The sequence below is a fragment of the Callithrix jacchus genome, chromosome 22 (genome assembly GCF_049354715.1).
Source record: "Callithrix jacchus isolate 240 chromosome 22, calJac240_pri, whole genome shotgun sequence".
Lineage (NCBI taxonomy): Eukaryota > Metazoa > Chordata > Mammalia > Primates > Cebidae > Callithrix > Callithrix jacchus.
In genome coordinates this window covers 37,375,965-37,395,762 of record NC_133523.1, presented here as the reverse complement: position 1 = coordinate 37,395,762, position 19,798 = coordinate 37,375,965, and the positions used below count along the sequence as shown (strand labels likewise).

Below are 19,798 nucleotides of genomic sequence, written 5' to 3'. Positions count from 1 at the left end.
TTATTATGTAGTATGGGAAGGACAGATAGAGAGTGACAGAATGTTCACTCTCTGAACATTCAAGAGAGTGCCCTGAGAATCTGGGTGGGGGCGGGAAAGAGAGGGAGACAGGTGACCACAGAGCACAGGAGTGGACCGAGAGCCCACAGGAAGCCTGGATGGCTGGGATGTCCACAGGGGCTATGCCCTCCTGGTCCCAAGCCCCACCTGTGGGGGGTGTCCCGCTCTGGGCTCCTGACACCCAGGTGCCGCTTGCCAGCTGGTACTCGAGGAGCTGCTGGTTGAAGCCATTTTCTGGGGAGTAACCACCCACCAGGAGCAGTGACAGGCCTCGGCGGGCAGTAAGGGTATGACCAGCAACGGCTGGCAGCTCCACAGTCTGGGGGGCCTGATGGATGGAAGGCGAAGGTCACCAACAGGGCTAGAGATCAGGGGTCGCCTTGTGGGTAGAAGCGAGGCTCAGCGCCCCTCAGTCCTCCCTGAGGTGCTCAGGAGGGATTGAACCCCTCAGGGCCAGTTGGACCCGCCACTGGGTAAACGTGTGTCCCAGCCTGGGACTGGCTCGGGACAACAACGTGACCCAGGATGGCTGACAAAATTCAAGTCCAAGGCTTCTGTTTCTTCTGGGGGTAAAGCTGGCAGGAGCTGCCATGGCTATCTCTGTCAGGGCCCAGAGCTGGGCTGGGGAGAGATGCTCACCTTCTCCTGCCGCCATTGCAGGGTAGTGAGGTTGAGGACCCAGAAATCACGGGTGACGCCCCCAGCGGTGAGTCCCCCCAGCAGGTACATGGCACCACGGCCTGCAGGCACATAGGCGGCTGCATGGAAGGAGCGGGGCGATGGGCCTGGGCCCCCATCCTCGGCTCCTGCCAGCATCTGTGTCCACCGCCGCTCACTCACTGAATACCTGGGGCCAAGGTGCAAAAAAGCAACCTTATTACAGTCATCCCAGCATCCTTCAAGGTGACCCTGCCTAATAGATGTCCCCGCATCCCTTGGGGTGGCCTTCCTATGACAGTCCTCTCACCATCCCCTGGGGTAGCACCACTCAAATAAGTACACTGGTCCCCAGGTGTCCCTGGGTAAGCCTCCTGTGACAAAAGTCTCAGCATCCTTCAGGCTGTCCTTCACCTTAGAGGCATTCCTGCGCTCCTCTGAGGTGACTCTTAGCATCCCAAGGTGATCTTCTCTCATTCACATAACCCAGCTGCCCAGGGCAGTCCTCACCTGTACAGGTTTCCCAGCAGCCCCTGGGGCAGGCCCAAGCCCCCAAACATCCACAAGGTAGCATCAGGTCCCTCCACCATGCTGTGGCCCAGGCGATGCAGGAAGCGGCTGGCAGTGTCCTGGGGGTGGGTGGGGATATCAGGGATCAGGCTAGGGTCAGGGCAAAGAGCCAGGCCTGGGTGTAGGGTGTTAAGGATGGTCCCAGGAGTGGAGGTGGGAGAATGACCTGGGGGTGACCATCCCTAGGCAGCGGGTACACGCAACTCACAGCTGAGAGGCGGCTGTCCATGAGGGTTTCCCAGACCAGCTGCCCGCCATCCAGCTTGGTGGCGCAGTCGGAGCCCCCGAAGCCCTCAGCACAGATGCACACACCCAGGCTCTGGGGACAACAAGGGACTCAGGGGAACCATGATCACCAGCCCTGTCCCACCAGGCTTGCCCTGTCCCACCTGTACCTGGTTACAAGTTCCTGCCCCAGTGTAGGCATTGCAGTTTTCAGGACACAGAGCCATGCGGCAGTGTGGGCCAGCCCAGCCCTGGGGACATCGACAGAGCCCTGCACCTGCAGCCCCATCCTGGGGCACACACTCCTGGGGGACAGGGCAGCTTCCGGGGCCTCCTGACCCACAGCGGGCAGAGCCCACCGAAGCGTTGAAGCCCCAGGACGAGGAGCCATTGGCTTCCCAATGCAGCACAAGCAGCCCTGCAGGGAGAGAGGCCAGAGGCTAGCAGCAAAGCCACATCCCACCCCATCCACTCCCAGGTGCTGAGAAGACCCAGTGTGACTGGGCAGGGAAGGAAGGCACCATATCATTCATAATCACTGCCAGGATGAACCATTCGGCACCCCGTCCCTCGGTCAACCCATCAAGATTGATCTTAGAGCCTAAATCTCTCACTGACTGCTAGCTACCTCTTGAGCTGCTGTCCAAGCCCGAGTCCTATCCCGCCTCTACACTGGCACCTATCCCCTACTGGTCCTCCTGGCTGCCTATACTACCCACTCATGGTGGCCCAGTGACCCTCGAAATCTGAATTGGGCCCTGTCACCATCAAGCTCCAACTCCTACTGCCCTTACATAAGACCAGATCTCTTTGGAAAAGTTAGTGATTTAAAGGTAGGCAGGACAGGAATTATTTGATATGTTATTATATATAAAATATGCTTCAGTAAAATTATATATATATAGGCCAGACACAGTGGCTTATGCCTGTAATCCCAGCACTTTGGGAGGCCAAGGTGGGTGAATCACTTGAGGTCAGGAGTTCAAGACCAACCTGTCCAGCATGGTGAAACCCCATCTCTACTAAAAGTACAAAAATTAGCCAGGCATGGTGGCATGCGCCTGTAATCCTAGCTACTCGGGAGGCCGAGGCAGAAGAATTGCTGGAACCCAGGAAGCGGAGGTTGCAGTGAGACAAGATCACGCTGCTGCACTCCAGCCTGGGTTACGGAGTGAGTGATGTGGGGTCCTCATACGAGCCACATTCTATATGTCTTAGAGACATGCTCATTCAGCCCTTCTCTCTGTAGATGTAGCCCAGTCAGCATAATCCTATTTTCCACTCAATTGAAGAGGCCGAGATCCAGTAGGTGAAGGACTATGTCACCCCACAAGCAGTGGCAGAGCTGGGTCCTGAGCCCACTTCAGGTGGTGAGTTCAGGGGCAAGGGATACATAGCCCAGGACTAAGAGGTCCCACTTCCCCTAGCCCCCGTACCAGATAGGGCCTGAACAGTGAGGGGCCTGTCCCGCCGCTGGCCACAGAAGGCAGCTATGAGGCTGCGGTCCGACTGGACAACACCAGTGTCCAGGAAGCGTGGAAATCCATCAAAGGCTAGGACGTAGCTCAGCTAGAGGGGTGCAGAATCAAGGATTAGGAGACAATGAGCATGAGAACAAGGGCATGTGGGGTCTGGGAGAAGGAGGGGTTCAAGAAGGGAGGGCAATCTGAGACTGGTAAAGGGGATGTTTGAACCTCCAGGGCAGACTGTCAAACTGTAGCATGGAAGCCACCACTCCCCTTCCTGTGTCCAAAGCAGACATGGTTAATCTATCAGGCACTCTTGCATTGAGCCCCTTTCTCAACTCGCAGCTCCTGGCAGGCACTACCAATCAATCACAGTTGGTACACAAGATGTAATAATTTACAATTCCTGGTCTGGGGACAGGGAGATTGAGGATCTGGAGAATGAGAGATGGGAGGTGAGGAAATAGGAAACTATCTGGGAAATGGGAGGGTTTGTCTGTGGGCCTAGGCACAAAGTGCTGGGAATCCGAGGAGGAGTTTGGGTTTTGAAAGATTGAAAAAAAAAGCAACACTGGGGTGAGGGTCTGGGGATGCAGGTCTGGGTCAGGGGACATGGTTTTAGCTCGTGGGCTTGAACCCTTGTCTCCTCAGTGCTTACCGTGCAGGGGGTGCTGCTGTCAGGGGAGAAGGTAAGGGTGAGTGGGGGACAGAGGGTCCCGGGAACACAGGGCTGTAGCTCCTCAGTGGCCGAGACAACCCACACACAGTAGGACAGGCCAGGCCCAGCTCTCGAAGCCCCGCCACCTGGAGGCAGCAGCCCTCCGACCCGGCGAGAGCCCAGTGCCACTGAGGACACGTTGGTGAGGAGAGCACGACCCCCACACTCCCGGAAGCAGGAACCACCAGCCCTGGGAGATGGAGGTGAGCCAGCGTCAGACCAGTCCTGCCCCTCCCCAATATGTCCCCAAACCCACCCTACCCAGCCCCGCTGGCTCACCGGGGATCCCCATAATAGCCTGGGGAGCAGAGCTGGCAGTGAGCACCCTCGGTGTGGTCCTGGCAGAAGCAGAGCCCGCTGAGATTGTCGCAGTGGCCACGGCGTGGGTCCCCATGCCCGTTGCACTGGCAAGGCCGGCAGCCCCTTGTGCCTGTGGCGTTGCCGAAGCTGCCAGGCCGGCACCGTTCGCAGTGCTCCCCCCACGTCCAGTCTGTGGAGGCCCCAGCAGGTGGGAAAGAGTCAAGTCAAGGGTGAGAATAGGCCCAGGCCTACTGGCTCAGCTGAACCCTGACCCCACCCAGCTGCTTCAAAGGGGAAAAACCAAGGCCCACCCAGATCAGAGGAAACAGCAAGTCCCAAGATGGGGAACTGAGGCCCAGCCAGAGCAATGGTGGCACTGAAACCTGTGAGTCAGGTACAGGAGTGGGGCAGGGGACCCAGAGCTGCACAAGGGGACACCAAGGCTCCCTCCGAGAAGAGCATGCTGGAGCCCCATGAAGGGAGGAGGCTCCTTGAGGCCAGGCTAGGGCCAGGGATGAGGGCCACTCACCCTGGCATTCGTCGCAAAAGCCAGGGCCCCGCTTGCGGCAGTGGCTATGGAAGCTGCAGCCACAGTCCCGGGAGCAGCGGGGGGCTGGGGGACCCGGGGCGGGTGTGGGCGGGGGCAAGTCTGATGTCCAGCCCAGGTCACACACGCAGGTGAAGTCCGGGGGGCCGCTGCACACACCATGGCCACAGTCCTCCAAGCACCTGAGGGGGCCGTGTTGGGGGTAGGGAAAGTACCAGGCAGGCCCAGAGCCCCTAAAGCACCCTATCATCTCCACCCACCGTGACACCATCAAAACCCCTGCCTGTTTCCATGGTTTTGGGCTATGTGGGTGACTCTGTCTCCAAGGTAACTCCATGCATCACCACGCCTGTCTCTATAGCAACCATATAGCACCACTGTGAAAACCTCTTCAACTAAGCCCTCCTCCACCTCCATGGCAACACTGAAGACTATGGCCCACAGCCTATGGTGCCCCGTTTCCACGGTAACCAGGGTTACACTGGGGACCCTGTCACTCTAACAAGGGCCTAGTCTCTGCAAGGTAAAATCCCTGACTAACGGGATGCTGCTTCCACAGGAAGGGACCCGGTGCCATGATGGCTTCCTCCCTCCACCTCCATGTGCCCCAGCCTGGGGCGACATCTCCATGGCAACCCCCGCCTGACTCACGTGCGGTTGCAGTGTGTGATGCCATCACCCTGGTAGCCCCGCTGGCAGTGACACTCATAGCTGAGGGGTGTGTTGAGGCAGGTTGCCCTCGGGTGGCACCGGGCCAGTCCCAGGCGACACTCATCCACGTCAGGACAGCGGGCGTATGCCCAGCGGGCAGGGAGGGCCACGGGCAGCCCCAGGCCCTCCCCCACCCACAGGGAGCAGTTACCCCCACTGAGGGGTCCCGAGAAGTCCCCCGGTAGGCACCTGTGGGGTGGGAGAGTGAAGAAGTGGGGGACAACACAGAAACAGGAGCCATGACAGGGAGAGAAGAGGCCAATTGGAGAGAGAGGGATGAAAATATAAATTTGGAAAGAGACAAAAACCAGAAGTCGCAGACAAAAACAATTTTGGAAGACAGAAGACAGACATAGATGAAGATTCAGTGAAAGGGAAAGCAGAGAGACAGAAACAAAGAGAAAGAAAACCAATTGCAGAGAGCCGGAAAAGAAGGAAAAATGGAGAAGAGTGGGAGGGTAAATAAACAGAAAAACAGTATGTAAAAGGAAAGGTGGCCATAGATAGGGTTAGGGCAAGAGGGCAGAGAAGCAAAGAGGCCATTAGAATGACCAGTCATGGAGGACACAGCTGGGCACCCTTCCCGCCTCCCCGCTCGCCCCGGCTCACCGTCCCAGTGTGGGGTTATCCTCATTGCCGCACCAGCCACACTCGTGGCTCTGCAGACACTCATGACAGGTCAGGAAGCCATCACAGCTCCGGCACCGTGGCTCCGAGTGCACGCTGCAGGATGGCAGGGGTGGGGGGTCAGAGCCCCAGCCCCTTGCTGGCAGGGACCTTTCTCTCTTATCCCTGCCCCAGGGACCATACCTGTCATCCCAGCCTCGACAGCCCCCGTGTGGGTACCGGGCCAGGTAGGCGGCAAATAGAAAGCAGGTGTGGGTGGACTGGCACCAGGCACACTGGCTTGAGTTGGCCAGGCAGTCCTCACAGGTCAGGCGCCTGGGTCGGGGAGCCGGGTCATTCTATAGCCAGCCATGTCCCCGGGCACATCCACCCACCCACTCCCTGGACCCAGCTGGGCTCACTGGCTGCAGAGCGGGGGACACTCCTCTGGATTCTTCAGGGCACCCCGACCCCGGCCCCGCCGGCTACAGGCTGCATCCCCTTTGCGGCTGGTGCTCTGATGCCACTCACAGAAGGGGTCCTGGGGGACAATTGGGCAGAGGAGTCAGAACCCCACTCAGCCCTCTCCTTTGGGCTCCCAGTGCCAATCCCACCCCCGCCCCACCCCGCAGACTATCCCTGCAAGGCCATCTCCCTTCCCAGCTGCCTGCATCTCTGGACCCCTCCCTTCAGCCACAGACATCCATGGGTCTGCTTGCCCAGCACCCACTCTCTCCTTTGGGCAATAGTGCCCCTTCTGTGTGGTCCGGGTGGGACTGATTCAATCCTCAAGATCCAGAGGTGGGCCAAGGGGCCTCATTCCCTTCCCTCAACTCTAGTCACTGGCCCAGGAGCCTGCACAAGGCCCAACCATTGCCACTGACATGTAATTCTGGGATTTCTGTTGAGCTCCTGGATGGTGGTAGGGCGGGTGGGGAGAAACAGGAGGCCTCACTGTGTTTGAAACTGAGCAGGGACTGAGAGTCTGGAGCCTTAATGGCTAGCTTGCCACTCACAAGGAAACAAACCCCGCCAGGGAACAAGAGGACACAGGGTGTCGAGGGCTGCTGACATCACATGGAGCTGGCAGGCCTGAAGGCCTACTCCTGGGCTCTGATGCCTGGGCTGAGAAACTCTCCGCTATTGGAAATGGACGGAGTTGCATTCTCTGGCCCCTGCAACAGCTAGAGTCCTGACTCCCAGGTGCCTCTCTCTCTAGCTCCAACTCACCCTCCCCAACAGGCTCTGCAGATCAAGGACAAAAGCCCTTGCTATTTCCCCCACACCCCTGACTAGGGGTTCCCTTGGCTGCCTGTTGCCTGCTCTGGCTACCTCCACCTTGTGACCTCCCCTGGTGGCCCCATAGGCACCTGAGTACAGGCGTGGCAGTCCCGATACTCCTCGCAGAGTGGGCAGAGGGTAGGCACCAGCACCAGCAGGGACCCACCAGCCCCGCTGTCCTCGCAATGGGCCCCGCCCTGGCGCAGGTGGCAGGTGGCACTGTTCAGGCACCAGCCACAGCCCTGGTCCGCCAAGCAGCCCAGGCAGGAGGAATAGGAGGTGCAGGCTGATGAGCGGTATGGCTCCAGGAAGAAGAAGGAGATCTCCTGGGGAAGGGGCCACAGGAAGGACAGCAGTCAAGGTCTGGGGTAGGGGTAAGAGTCTGGCACTAACTGAAAGTAGAGTTTGGAGCCCAGGTTGAACACTGAGGCATACAGGAAGTCAGGATTTAGGAAATAGGTAAAGAGGTCCAAGGTCTGGAGAAATCTGGAGATTATTAGAGGTCAAAGTATAGAGGGCAGAGGTCAGGGTCAAGGGTGAGGAATCAGAAGATGCAGATGGGGGTCAAAACACAGGATCAGGTCAGGGTCTATGGGCAGAGATCAGGGACCACAGGGTTCATGGGGAGGTCAAGAGTTCATAGGCCAAGAGGTAAGGCATCCAAGGTCAGAATCTAGGGAGTTCCAAGTTTGTTGCCTGGGGTCAGAAAGCTTAGCAGATCTGAGGCTGGGGCCTGTGGCTAGGATCAGAGGTAGGTCCTGGGTACTCACGCTGCCTCCTGGCACACCAGTCCGATCCCACAACAGAGTGAGCTCGCTGTGCCCAGGGCCTGCTGAGCCATTGAGCTGGCCCCGGATCTCTACTGCGTACTTGTGGTCTCGCCCAGGCAGGGGGAAGAGGCGAGCAGACCCAGGGCGCTGCAGCCGCCGAGTCTCCTTCTCTTGATGGGCCACCCAGCGCCCTACTTCCTCCTGGGGTAGGGGTGAGTGACAGGCAGGGGCCTCAGAACCTTCTCATTCCTTCTTCAGACTCCTGATACCTCCAAACTCACCTGGTACCCCACCCCCTCCTAAGAAGAGGAGGGCTTCAGACCTCCTTAGATCCTGAGAACCTCCAAGGTGAGCCCCCCAGGGACTCCCCTCCTCCTCAGGTGCTTTTTTTTGAGACAGGGTCTCACTCCCACCCAGACAGGAGTGCAGTGACACGATCATGGCTCACTGCAGCCTCAACCTTCCAGGTTCAAGTGATCCTCCTACCTCAGCCTCCCAAATAGCTGGGACTATAGGTACATGCCACTATGCCCAGCTAATTTTTGTGTTTTTTGGAAAGATGACGTCTTGCCATGTTTCCCAGGCTGATCTCAAACTCCTGGGCTCAGGCAATCCGCCTGCCCCTACCTCCCAAAGTACTAGGATTACAGTGTGTGCCTCCATGTCCCACCTTCAGGGGCCTTTCAAGTCTGACTCAAACCTTCCTCACCTGCTTCAAAGTTTCCCTCAAATTCTGCTCACAATTGAAAACGCCAGCACCCTCCCTCCTCTACTAAAGATCCATCTCTGGCTGGGCTCAGTGGCTCACGCCTGCAATCTCAGCACTTTGGGAGGCTGAAGCAGGCAGATCATCTGAGGTCAGGAGTTCCAGACCAGCCTGGCCAACATAGTGAAACCCCATCTCTACTTAAAATGCATAAAAATTATCCAGGAGTGCTAGTGCACGTCTGTAATCCCAGCTACTCGGGAGGCTGAAGCAACAGAATTGTTTGAGGCTGGGAGGTGGAGGTTGCAGTGAGCTGAGATCACATCACTGCACTCTAGCCTGGACAATAGAGTAAGACTTTGTCTCAAAAAAAAAAAAAAAAAATTCCATCCCGTCTCTGATTTCTCCCCAATCCTCCCCCAGAACTTTCAAATCACCACAGATGCCCTATACCACATCCCTAGCCCCCCTTTTTCCCATTAACTCCTCCCTCAATGTCCCAGGCAGCCTCACCATGTTCTCTGTGTCAGGACCACGGGCCATCCGGGCCAGGACGTGTAGGCGTTGGGCCCGGGCCCACACAGCCACGTCCTCAGCCCCCGGCCCACCTGGCCCTCCAGGCAGCATTGGGTAAATGAAGCCACGGTAGACCAGGGACACATCCGTTTCTGTGCTGGGTGTCAGGGTGATGGTCGTGCTACGGACGATCGAGACCTGTGCCACCAGGGATGGGTATATGCATGAGACCCTTTCTGCACTGCCCCCAAGTTCCCACACTCCCCAGGCCACATCAGAGCCAGAAAAGACTGGTCAGCCTAAACTTCTTCCCCATTTTACCACATGAGAGACTGAGGCCAAGGGACAAGGGTTAGGTGACTTGCCAAAGGTCACTCTGGGAGAAGAGGCAAGAAGACCAAATTCAGACAATAGACAAGAGGGTCCGTGAGCCCACCTTTACCCCTGGTCTCTCCCCATTTCCATCTCGCATCAAAACTCCAGGACTGGACACTTCAGTGTTTTTTTCCCCCAATTCCTCACCTTTCCAGCTAAGCACTTCAAAGCCCAGATCTAATATTTAAAGTGGCAAAGTACAAGATCTATTTTCCTGGTGTGTGATTTTGTAATAGCAGAAGAGTAAAACAGTCCAAGTGTTCACCAGTGGAGGCTATTTAAATAAACTACAAATGTAAATGGAATATTACACAACTGTTTAAAAAAAAAAAAGAATGAAGGCCGGGCGCAGCTCGCACTTTGGGAGGCCAAGATGTGCAGATCACTTGAGGTCAGGAGTTCAAGACCAGCCTGGCCAACATGGCGAAACCCCACCTCTACTAAAAATACAAAAATTAGGCTGGGTACAGTAACTTATGCCTCACTGCACTCCAGCCTGGGCAACAAGAGCGAGACTCCATCTAAAAAATATATATGTGTGTGTGTGTGTGTGTGTATACATATGTATATGTGTGTGTGTGTGTATACATATGTATGTGTGTGTGTGTGTGTGTATATACATAAGTATATGTGTGTGTGTGTGTATACGTGTGTGTGTGTGTGTGTGTGTGTATATATATACAAAAAAAAAACTAGCCAGGCATGGTGGCATGTGCCTGTAATCCCAGCTTACTCAGGATACTGAGGTGGGAGGTTTGCTTGAGCCCAAGAGGCAACATTGCAGTGAGCCGAAATCACTTGCCACTGTACTCCAGCTTGGGCGACAGACAGAGACTGCATCTCAAAAAAAAAAAAAAAGAATCAGAGTGTTTCTTACGTTGTTATGAGAAGCTTGCCAAGAAGAAAAAATGGAAGCAGTTGTATAGTGTACATAGTATACTACTTTTGTGTGAAAGAAAAATGATAAAATGTCATGCTTACTTGCATTTGAATAGGTAGATTCTGGAATGAGATCAAAGAAATCCAAATGGATCTTCCAGGGAGGTATAGTGGCCTTAAGTTGCGGCCATGCTGGAGCTAGATAGTTCTGGACCACTTAAGGGGTGGGGAGTAGGGTAAATGAGAGAGACTGTCCACTTAATGACATTTTTTATCTTTTTTTTTTTTTATTAAAATGGAGCCTCACTCTGTCACCCAGGCTGGAGTGCAGTGGCATGATCTCGGTTCACTGCAACCTCTGCCTTCCAGGCTCAAGAGAGTCTCCTGCCTCAGCCTCCAGAGTAGTTGGGACTATAGGCTCATACCACCACACGTGGCTAATTTTTGTATTTTTAGTAGAGACGGGGTTTTGCCATGTTGGCCAGGCTGGTCTTGAACTCCGGATCTCAAGTAATCGCCCCGCCTCCACCTCCCAAAGCACTGGGATTATAGGCACCCGCCAAAATGCCCAGCTAATTTTTGTATTTTTAGTAGAGATGCAGGTTCACCATGTTACCCAGGCTGGTGGTCTCAAACTCCTGACCTCAAGGGATCCACCCACCTCGGCCTCCCAAAATGCTAGAAGTACAGGCGTGAGCCACCATGCCCAGCCCCAATGACTTTTGATATTATTGTGATTTTTGAACCATGTGAATATATGAGCTATTTTAAAAATCAATTAAGAGCCACTGTGGAAAACACTTTGGACATTCCTTAATAAGATGAATATAAAATTACCATATAACCCAGCAATTCTGCTCCTAGGCATACAGCGCAAGAATTGAAAACAGATGTTCAAACAAAAACATGTATACAACTGCCGATAGCAGCACTATTCACAACAGCCACAAGATGCAAACAGCCCAAATGTCCATCGGCTAATGAATGGATAAACAAAATGTAATACATCTATACAATGCAATATACTCAATCATAAATGAAGTCATAACATGAGTGAGCCTTGAATCAAGGTATACCATGGATGAGCCTTGAAAACATTATGCTGAGTGAAAGAAGCCAGACACAGGCCAGGCGAGGTGCCTCACACCTATAATCCCAGCACTATGGGAGGCCAAGGTTGGTGGATCACCTGATGTCAGGAGTTTGAGAAGAGCCTGACCAGCATGGAGAAACCCCATCTCTACTAAAAATACAATATTAACTGGGCGTGGTAGCACATGCCTGTAATCCCATCTACTCAGGAGGCTGAGGCAAGACAATCACTTGAACCCAGGAGGTGGAGGTCACAGTGAGCCGAGATTTCACCACTGCACTTGAGCCTGGGCAACAAGATAGAAACTACATCTCAAAAAAAAAAAGCAGACAGACACAAAAGACTTCATAGTACAGGCCTCCATGTACATGAAGTGTCCAAAACTGGCAAACCCAAAAATGGAAAACAGATAAGTGGCTTCCAGGGACTAGGGGGAGAGTGGAATAGAGAGTGACTATTCCACTCAGTGAGTCCAGCCCAGGTCTGAGAGGTCTCCTCCAACGCCTCGCCTCCCTGCAGTACCACTTCCACTCAGGGTTGTCCCCTGGGGTGATGAAAATGTTCTTTAACAAGACAGTGGTGATGGTTGCACAATATTGTAAATGTGCTAAATGTCACTGATTATAAATTTTATGTGTATTTTACCACAATGAAAGAATTTTTTTTTTTTTTTTGAGACAGAGTTTCACTCTTGTTACCCAGACTGGAGGGCAATGGCATGATCTCAGCTCACTGCAACCTCCGCCTCCTGGGTTCAAGCAATTCTCCTGCCTCAGCCTCCCGAGTAGCTGGGACTACAGGCGCGCACCACCATGCCTAGCTAATTTTTGTATTTTTAGTAGAGATGGGGTTTCACCTCGTTGACCAGGATGGTCTCGATCTCTTGACCTCGTGATCCACCAGCCTCGGCCTCCCAAAGTGCTGGGATTATAGGCATGAGCGACCGCGCCTGGCCAAGAATTATTTTTAAATGCAGCAGCTCATGCCTGTAATTCTAGCATTTTGGGAGGCCAAGGCAGGCGGATCATTTAAGGTCAGGAGTTCAAGACCAGCTTGACCAACATGGTGAAACCCCGTCTCTACTAAAATACAAACATTAGGCAGGTGCGGTGGCAGGTGTCTGTAATCTTAGCTACTTGGGAGGCTGAGGCAGCAGAATGGCTTGAACCCAGGAGGTGAAGGTTGCAGTGAGCCAAGACTGCACCACTGCACTCCAGCCTGGGTGACGGAGAAAGGCTCCCTCTCAAAAACAAAAAATAAATAAATAAAGTCCATAAGAAAAATCAGACCTTAAATGTAGAGACTTTTGGAGTAAACACAAAAGGGATAAAGATGCATCTGAGACAAAACAAACCCTAGGACCAGGATCACCAACACCCCACACCCAGGGCTACACCTCCTACCCACCTTGTCGGGCTGGGAGGTGTTGGGCGGCTGCTGGAAGGTGAGCAGGTGCAGGCCAGGCAGGAAGCTCTGGGTGACACAGGCCTCCAGGGATGTGACGAAGACAGGCGCAGGCCCCCACCAGCCCACAGTCCCTGAGATCTGCTCCCCTCGGCAGCGGGCCTGCTCTGAGAGGACAGGGGGTGGGGGTTGGTGGGTCAGTGTGGAGTGCTCTGCCCCCCCTCCACCCAGCACATTGCTGTGGACACTCACCAGGCCGAGGGAGGCAGCTCTCATTGTGCACACACCAGCCCAGGGTGCCGGGTCCCCTCGGAGGAGCTATGGGGCTGCTGAAGGCCAGGCAGGCCTGGCAGTCGCCCAGGAGGCGACCCAGGCCCAGGCAGCTGGCGGCTGGACACTGCGAGGAGGAGAGGGGACAGGGCTCACTGTCCACTGGAGCTCAAGAGATCTGGGAAGGAAGGGCTATGGATACAGGGTTCTGCAATGGAAAGGGCCAAAAAACTGGAGAATGGGAAATTAAAAGTTGGAGTTTGGGAGATCGAAAGGATGGGGGATGCGGGGATGGGGTCACAGGCTCAAAAGGGTCAGGCTGGGTGGGACAGGCAAAGGTTCAGGGCTCCACAGTCAGGAGTCAGGAAGAAGGATCTTCGGCATGAAAACAAGTCTCCCAATTGAGGGAAAGTCCTTGTCCACCTGGTTAGGCGGAGGGACACACTGAGGGCAGGTCTCTGTGCTAGGGAACAGAGGGTCTAGGGCAGTCACTCACAGCCCCCAAGGGGGTCCCAGGAGGGGGTGCAGCTTGGCAGGCTCCCTGGCACCAACTGCATTCCGGGTCCCGGGAGCAGACGCTGTGGTCTGTGTACATGGAGCAGTAGTCCAAGTGGTACTGCAGGGAAGTGAGGGGATGTTGGAGGAGGCCTCTCAGACCTGGGCTGGGAGTGTTTTAGCTATCCCAGAGGACCCTGACTGCTTGGCACACCCACCCATTCCTCCCCCAGGCCCAGGGACCTCTAGCTCCTCTTTTCTTGGCCCCAGGGATATCCTTCCCTCCTCTCATAGCCCTAGGGACCCTCTATTCCTCCCGGGGATCCCCTCCCACCTTTCCCATCACCTGTGGACCCCCACTTCTCCTGGGGATCCCCTTCCACCTTTCCCATCACCCCAGCCACCCTTTCCCTGTTATCCCAGTGCTCACATCAGGGGCAGGTGCCTGGAACACAAAGGGGGGCACCTTGTAGGCCATCAAGTCCCCACGGGGCCGGCCGCTGTACCCCCCAGCCACCAACAGGACACTGCCACCAAGCACCGCAGCTACATGTGAGTACCGACCACTGGGAGGTGCTGCTCGGCCTAGGGGAATAGAGACCCCAGTAACATTATTAGACCCCCAGCCCCTCCACCACCTTCATGGCTGCCAATTCTCCTGGGCTGCAGCCCAGCCTTCTATTCTGGAGCCCAACTTTCTATTCTGGTGGCTGCTTCAACCTCACCTGCCCAAGGACACCCTCCCAGCCTGCCTGGCCCTGAACAAGCTGAGCTCCCTCACCCCTGCCCAAATAATCTTTCTGATTTTTTTTTTTTTTTTTTTGAGACACAGTCTCACTCTGTTGCCAGGTTGGAGTGCAGTGGTGCAACCTCAGCTCACTGCAACCTCTGCCTCCTGGTTCCAGTGATTCTCCTGCCTCAGCCTCCCAAGGTAGCTGGGACTACAGGTGCACGCCACCATGCCCTGCTAATTTTCGTATTTTCAGTGGAGATGGGTTTCACCATGTTGGCCAGGATGGTCTCCATCTCTTGACCTCGTGATCCGCCCACCTCAGCCTCCCAGAGTGCTGGGATTAAAGGCGTGAGCCACCGCTCCCGGCCCTTTCTGATCAAATCCCGGGTCTACCACTCACTTACTTGGGTTCAAACTGTGGATCATCTACTGACTAGCTGTGTGACCCTGGTCAGGGGACTGAACTTCTCTGAGTCTCGGTTTCCTCCTCCATAAGAAGAACCATCATCTTGTCCTCAGGGAGCTGGGAAGACTGAAGAATCTGCTGAGCCCCCAGCAGGCTGCCTCATTTTTGTCTGTCTAGCACCAGCCTCTCTTCTGGTTACAGCACCTGATTTTCCTCTGGTAAACCAACCTTTCCCTCTCCCAGTCCATGAGACAGGTGGAGCTATCCCTGGTTCTGGCAGAGGTGTGGCCTTAGCCCAGGCCCATCAGTAGCAGCGACTGGCTCAGGGAGAGCCATTCTCAGAGCAAAGACGCTCTTTTCTCTCTGGGCATTTTATGGCAGTAGAAGATAATCCACGAGCTGCTTGTGACCATCTATGCTCGGCAAGAGACTGAAGTGAACCCAACTGAAAAGTGGAGTGAGAAATGGCTGATGCCATTTTGTGAGCACCTAGAACCAGCCCAGCCTGAAGACAGTGCCTATGGTTTTTCACCCAAGAGAGCCAGGAATTCTCCTTTTCACTTAAGGCAACTGGGTTGGGTTTTTGTCAGTTACAGCCAAGAATCCTGACTGACAGGTAAGTGGTCAGTGAATGGTGACTTCCCTACCCTGTTACTGACCTGTATGCACTCTAAGTATATGGCACTTGGCCCAGGGAATCACATACTGCAAAGCAGGAAAAGGCCTCCAGAAACATCACACTCCTGACTCCTGCCCAGTGAAGGGAACCAAGGGCTAGGCAGATGAGACCTAGAACGAGGGCCTCAGACACCAGGCCTGGGCTTTATTTCTGATAGCCACACAGGTTCCTCTGGGGCCTTTCCTCCTTCCCATCCCTTAAACGCTAAGGTTCCTTCCTTATACTTGTCCTCTCCTCTCTCTCTCATTTTCAGGGAGGAGTAAACAGATAGGCTTCTGGGAAGCCCATAGTCCCAGAAGTGATAAATCCAGCTTGTGGCTATAAGCATCTTTTGAAAAGAGGGCCTGTGGCTTTCTCTATTTCAAAGCAATGTCTGATCTAGTGAGAATATAAGGTTTCCCCATGTCTCCTCCCTGGTGAGCCCTCTGGCCCTAAGAAAGGACCCTAGCTGCTATTAGAAAGACAATATGGCTGGGCGTGGTAACTCACATCTGTATTCCCAGTACTTTGGGAGGCAAAGTCTCAGGAAGCTCGCTTGAGGCCAGGAGTTCAACGCTAGCCTAGACAACACAGCAAGACCCTATCTCTACCAAAAAAAAAATTTTTTTTAATTAGGCAGGCATGGTGGTGTGTGTCTATGGTCTCAGCTACTTGGGAGGCTGAGATGGAAGGATGACTTGAACCTAGGAGCTCAGCCTTGGCAACCCAGTGAGACCTCATCTCTAGAAAAAACAATTTTTTTTTTATTTTTTATTCTGAGACAGTCTCGCTCTGTTACCCAGGCTGGAGTGGAGTGCAGTGGCGTGATCTCGCTCACTGCAACCTCCACCTCCCAGGTTCAAGTGAGTCTCCTGCCTCAGCCTCCTGAGTAGCTGGGACCACAGGCGCCTGCCACCATGATGGCTAATTTTTGTATTTTCAGTAGAAATGGGGTTTTGCCATATTGGCCAGGCTGGTCTCAAACTACTGACCTCAGGTGATCCACCTGCGTAAGCCTCCCAAAGTGCTGGGATTACAGGCATGAGCCACCAAACTCAGCCAAAAAAAAAATTTTTTTTTTAATTAGCCAGGAAGGATAGCATGGGCCTGTGGTCCCAACTACTTGGGACGCGGAGGTGGGAGGATTACTTGAACCAGGAAGTCAAGGCAACGGTGAGCTATGATTGCACCACTGCATTGCAGCTGGAGCAACAGAACAAGACTCTGTCTCTCAAATAGCAACAATAGGCCAGGAGTGGTGGCTCACGCCTGCAATCCCAGCACTTTGGGAGGCCCAGGCAGGTGGATCACCTGAGGTCAGGAGTTCAAGAACAGCCTGGGCAACATGGCAAAACTTCATCTTTACCAAAAATACAAAAATTAGCCAGGAGTGGTGGTACACATCTATAATCCCAGTTACTCAGGAGGCTGAGGCAGGAGAATCACTTGAACACGGGAGGCAGAGGTTGCAGTCAGTGGAGATTACACTACTACACTCCAGCCTGGGTGACAGAGCAAGACTCTATCTCAAGTAAAATAAAATAAAATAGGGCTGGGTGCGGTGGCTCACGCCTGTAATCCCAGCACTTTGGGAGGTTGAGGCAGGCAAATCACGAGGTCAGGAGATTGAGGCCATCCTGTCATGGTAAAACCCCGTCTCTACTAAAATACAAAAAATTAGTCAGGCATGGTGGCGTGCACCTATAGTCCCAGCTACTCAGGAGGCTGAGGCAAGGGAATCGCTTGAACCCAGGAGACAGAGTTTGCAGTGAGCCAAGATCGTGCCACTGCATTCCAGCCTGGCGACAGAGCAAGATTCCGTCTCAAAAAATAAATAAATAAAGTAAAATAGTAACAACAATAATAATAATGCCTGGCTGGATGCTGGCTCACGCTTGTAATCCTAGCACTTTGGTAGGCCAAGGCGAGCAGATCACAGGTCAGGTGTTCAAGACCAGTCTGGCCAACACAGTGAAACCCCATCTCTACTAAAAAAAAATACAAAAATTAGGCTGGGCGGAGTGGCTCACAACTGTAATTCCAGCACTTTGGGAGGCTGAGGCGGGCGGATCATGAGGTCAAGAGATGAAGACCATCCTGGCCAACATAGCGAAACCCTGTCTCTAAGAAAATAAAAAAATTAGTTGAGCGTGGTGGCATGCACCTATAGTCCCAGCTACTTCGGAGGCTAAGGCAGAAGAATTGCTTGAACCCAGGAGGCGGAAGTTGCAGTGAGCTAAGATTGTGCCACTGCACTCCAGCCTGGTGGCAGAGTGAGATTCTGTCTCAAAAAAAAAAAAAAAAAAAAAAAATTAGCACGCACCTGTAATCCCGGCTACTCGGGAGGCTGAGGCAGGCGAATCACTTGAACCCAGGAGGCAGAGGTTGCAGTGAGCTAAGATTGTGCCACTGCACTCCAGTCTGATGATAGAGTGAGACTCCATCTCAAAATAATAATAACACCGGTAATCCCAGCAATTTGGGAGGCTGAGGCAGGTGGATCACTTGAGGTCAGGAGTTTGGGACCATCTGACCAACATGGCAAAAAAACCTTTTCTACTAAAAATACAAAAATTAGCCTGGCGTGGTGGCACACACCTGTAGTCCCAGCTACTCAGGAGGCTGAAGCATGAGAATTGCTTGAACCTGGGAGGCAGAGGTTGGAGTGAACCAAGATGGAGCCACTGCACTCCAGTGTGGGCAACAGAGTGAGACTCTGCCTCAAAAATAAATAATAAAAAGTTTAAAAAAGAAAGACAATGTGTGGTGCCCTTCACTGGGCATTGTTATTCAAGGATCATCTCAATTTATTCTTACAGCTGCCCAATGGCATAAGTGTTATCATAATTTTCATTTCACAGATGAGGAAACTGAGGCACAGAGCTTAAGTGATGGTTTTATACAGATGGTTGTTTGGGGCCGGCTTCAGCTTCGACAGTGCATTCTGTGGTGGAAAACAGATGGTTGTCTGGATAGCCATGCTGGCTCTGTCGCTTATCCACTGTGATCTTGAAAACATTGCTGCTAAAGATACCATCAACAGACTAAACAAACAACCCAGGCAACTCATCCTGTAATCCCAGCATTTTGGAAGGCTGAGCAGGTGGACTGCCTGAGGTCAAGAGTTCCAGACCAGTCTAGCCAACATGGTGAAACCCTGTCTTTACTGAAAATACAAAAATATTAGCTAGGCATGGTGGCGGGCACCTATAATCCCAGCTACTTGGGAGGTTAAGGCAGGGGAATTGCTTGAACCAGGGAGATGGGAGGTTGCAGTGAGCCGAGATAGGGCCACTGCACTCCAGCCTGGCTGACAGAGCGAGACTTATCTCAAAAACAAAACAAAAACAACCTACAGAATGTGAGAAAATATTTGCAAACTATGCGTCCAACAAAATTCTAATATCCAGAATCGATACGGAACTTAAATAAGCTAACAAGCAAAAAACAACCCCATTAAAAAGTAGACAAAGGACATAAACAGACATTTTTCAAAAGAAGACATACGTGTGGCCAATAAGCATATGAAGAAATGCTCAATATCACTAATCATGAGAGAAATGCAAATCAAAACAACAATGAAATGCCATCTCAAACCAGTTAGAATGGCTACTATCAAAAAGTCAAAAAATACCACATGCAAGTGAGGTTGCAGAGAAAAGGGAATGCTTACATACTGCTGGTGGGAATGTAAATTAGTTCAGGCATTATGGAAAGCAGTTTGAAGATTTCTCAAAGAACTTAAAACAGATTTACCATTTGACCCAGCAATCCTATTACAGGACACATACCCAAAAGAATATAAATTGTTCTAACATAAAGACACATGTACATGTATGTTCACTGCAGCACTATTCACAATAGCAAAGACATGGAATCAACCTAAATATCCATGAATGATAGACTGAATGAAGAAAATGGAGGCCAGGCATGGTGGCTTATGCCTGCAATCTCAGCACTTTGGCAGGCTGAGGTAGGTGGATCAACTGAGGTCAGAGGTTCAAGACCAGCCTAGCCAACAGAGTGAAACCCCATCACTACTAAAAAACAAAAATTAGCCAGGTATGGTGGTGGGCGCCTATAATCCCAGCTACTCAGGAGGCTGAGGCAGAAGAATCACTTGAACCTGGGAGGCAGAGGTAGCAGTGAGCCGAGATCATGCCATTGCACTCCAGCCTGGGTGACAAGAGCAAAACTCTATCTCAAAAAAAAAAAAAAAAAAAAAATGAAAGAAAAGTAAATGTGGTACATATACATTATGTGGAATATTACGTGGCCACAAAAAAGAATGAGACCATGCCCTCTGCATCAACATGGATGTAGCTGGAGGCCATTACCCTAAGCACACTAAT

General features: G+C 52.9%; 1 protein-coding gene across 2 annotated transcripts in view; it reads right to left on the bottom strand.

Moving 5' to 3' along the window:
- The window catches only part of MEGF8 (multiple EGF like domains 8), a 54,798-nt gene that overhangs the window by 20,329 nt on the left and 14,671 nt on the right, over positions 1 to 19,798 (bottom strand). For both annotated transcript variants that reach the window (XM_035284520.3, XM_035284521.3), the window contains exons 9-28: positions 14,080 to 14,234; positions 13,651 to 13,770; positions 13,137 to 13,281; positions 12,888 to 13,051; positions 9,131 to 9,331; positions 7,912 to 8,112; positions 7,231 to 7,467; positions 6,283 to 6,401; positions 6,065 to 6,196; positions 5,864 to 5,977; positions 5,195 to 5,443; positions 4,526 to 4,725; positions 3,976 to 4,186; positions 3,637 to 3,886; positions 2,949 to 3,081; positions 1,683 to 1,930; positions 1,496 to 1,606; positions 1,228 to 1,346; positions 700 to 907; positions 208 to 388 (exon numbers count right to left, since the gene is read on the bottom strand). In XM_035284520.3, the coding sequence (XP_035140411.1) occupies positions 208 to 388; positions 700 to 907; positions 1,228 to 1,346; positions 1,496 to 1,606; positions 1,683 to 1,930; positions 2,949 to 3,081; positions 3,637 to 3,886; positions 3,976 to 4,186; positions 4,526 to 4,725; positions 5,195 to 5,443; positions 5,864 to 5,977; positions 6,065 to 6,196; positions 6,283 to 6,401; positions 7,231 to 7,467; positions 7,912 to 8,112; positions 9,131 to 9,331; positions 12,888 to 13,051; positions 13,137 to 13,281; positions 13,651 to 13,770; positions 14,080 to 14,234 (3,498 nt within the window). The remainder of the gene's footprint in view (positions 1 to 207; positions 389 to 699; positions 908 to 1,227; positions 1,347 to 1,495; positions 1,607 to 1,682; positions 1,931 to 2,948; positions 3,082 to 3,636; positions 3,887 to 3,975; positions 4,187 to 4,525; positions 4,726 to 5,194; positions 5,444 to 5,863; positions 5,978 to 6,064; positions 6,197 to 6,282; positions 6,402 to 7,230; positions 7,468 to 7,911; positions 8,113 to 9,130; positions 9,332 to 12,887; positions 13,052 to 13,136; positions 13,282 to 13,650; positions 13,771 to 14,079; positions 14,235 to 19,798) is intronic.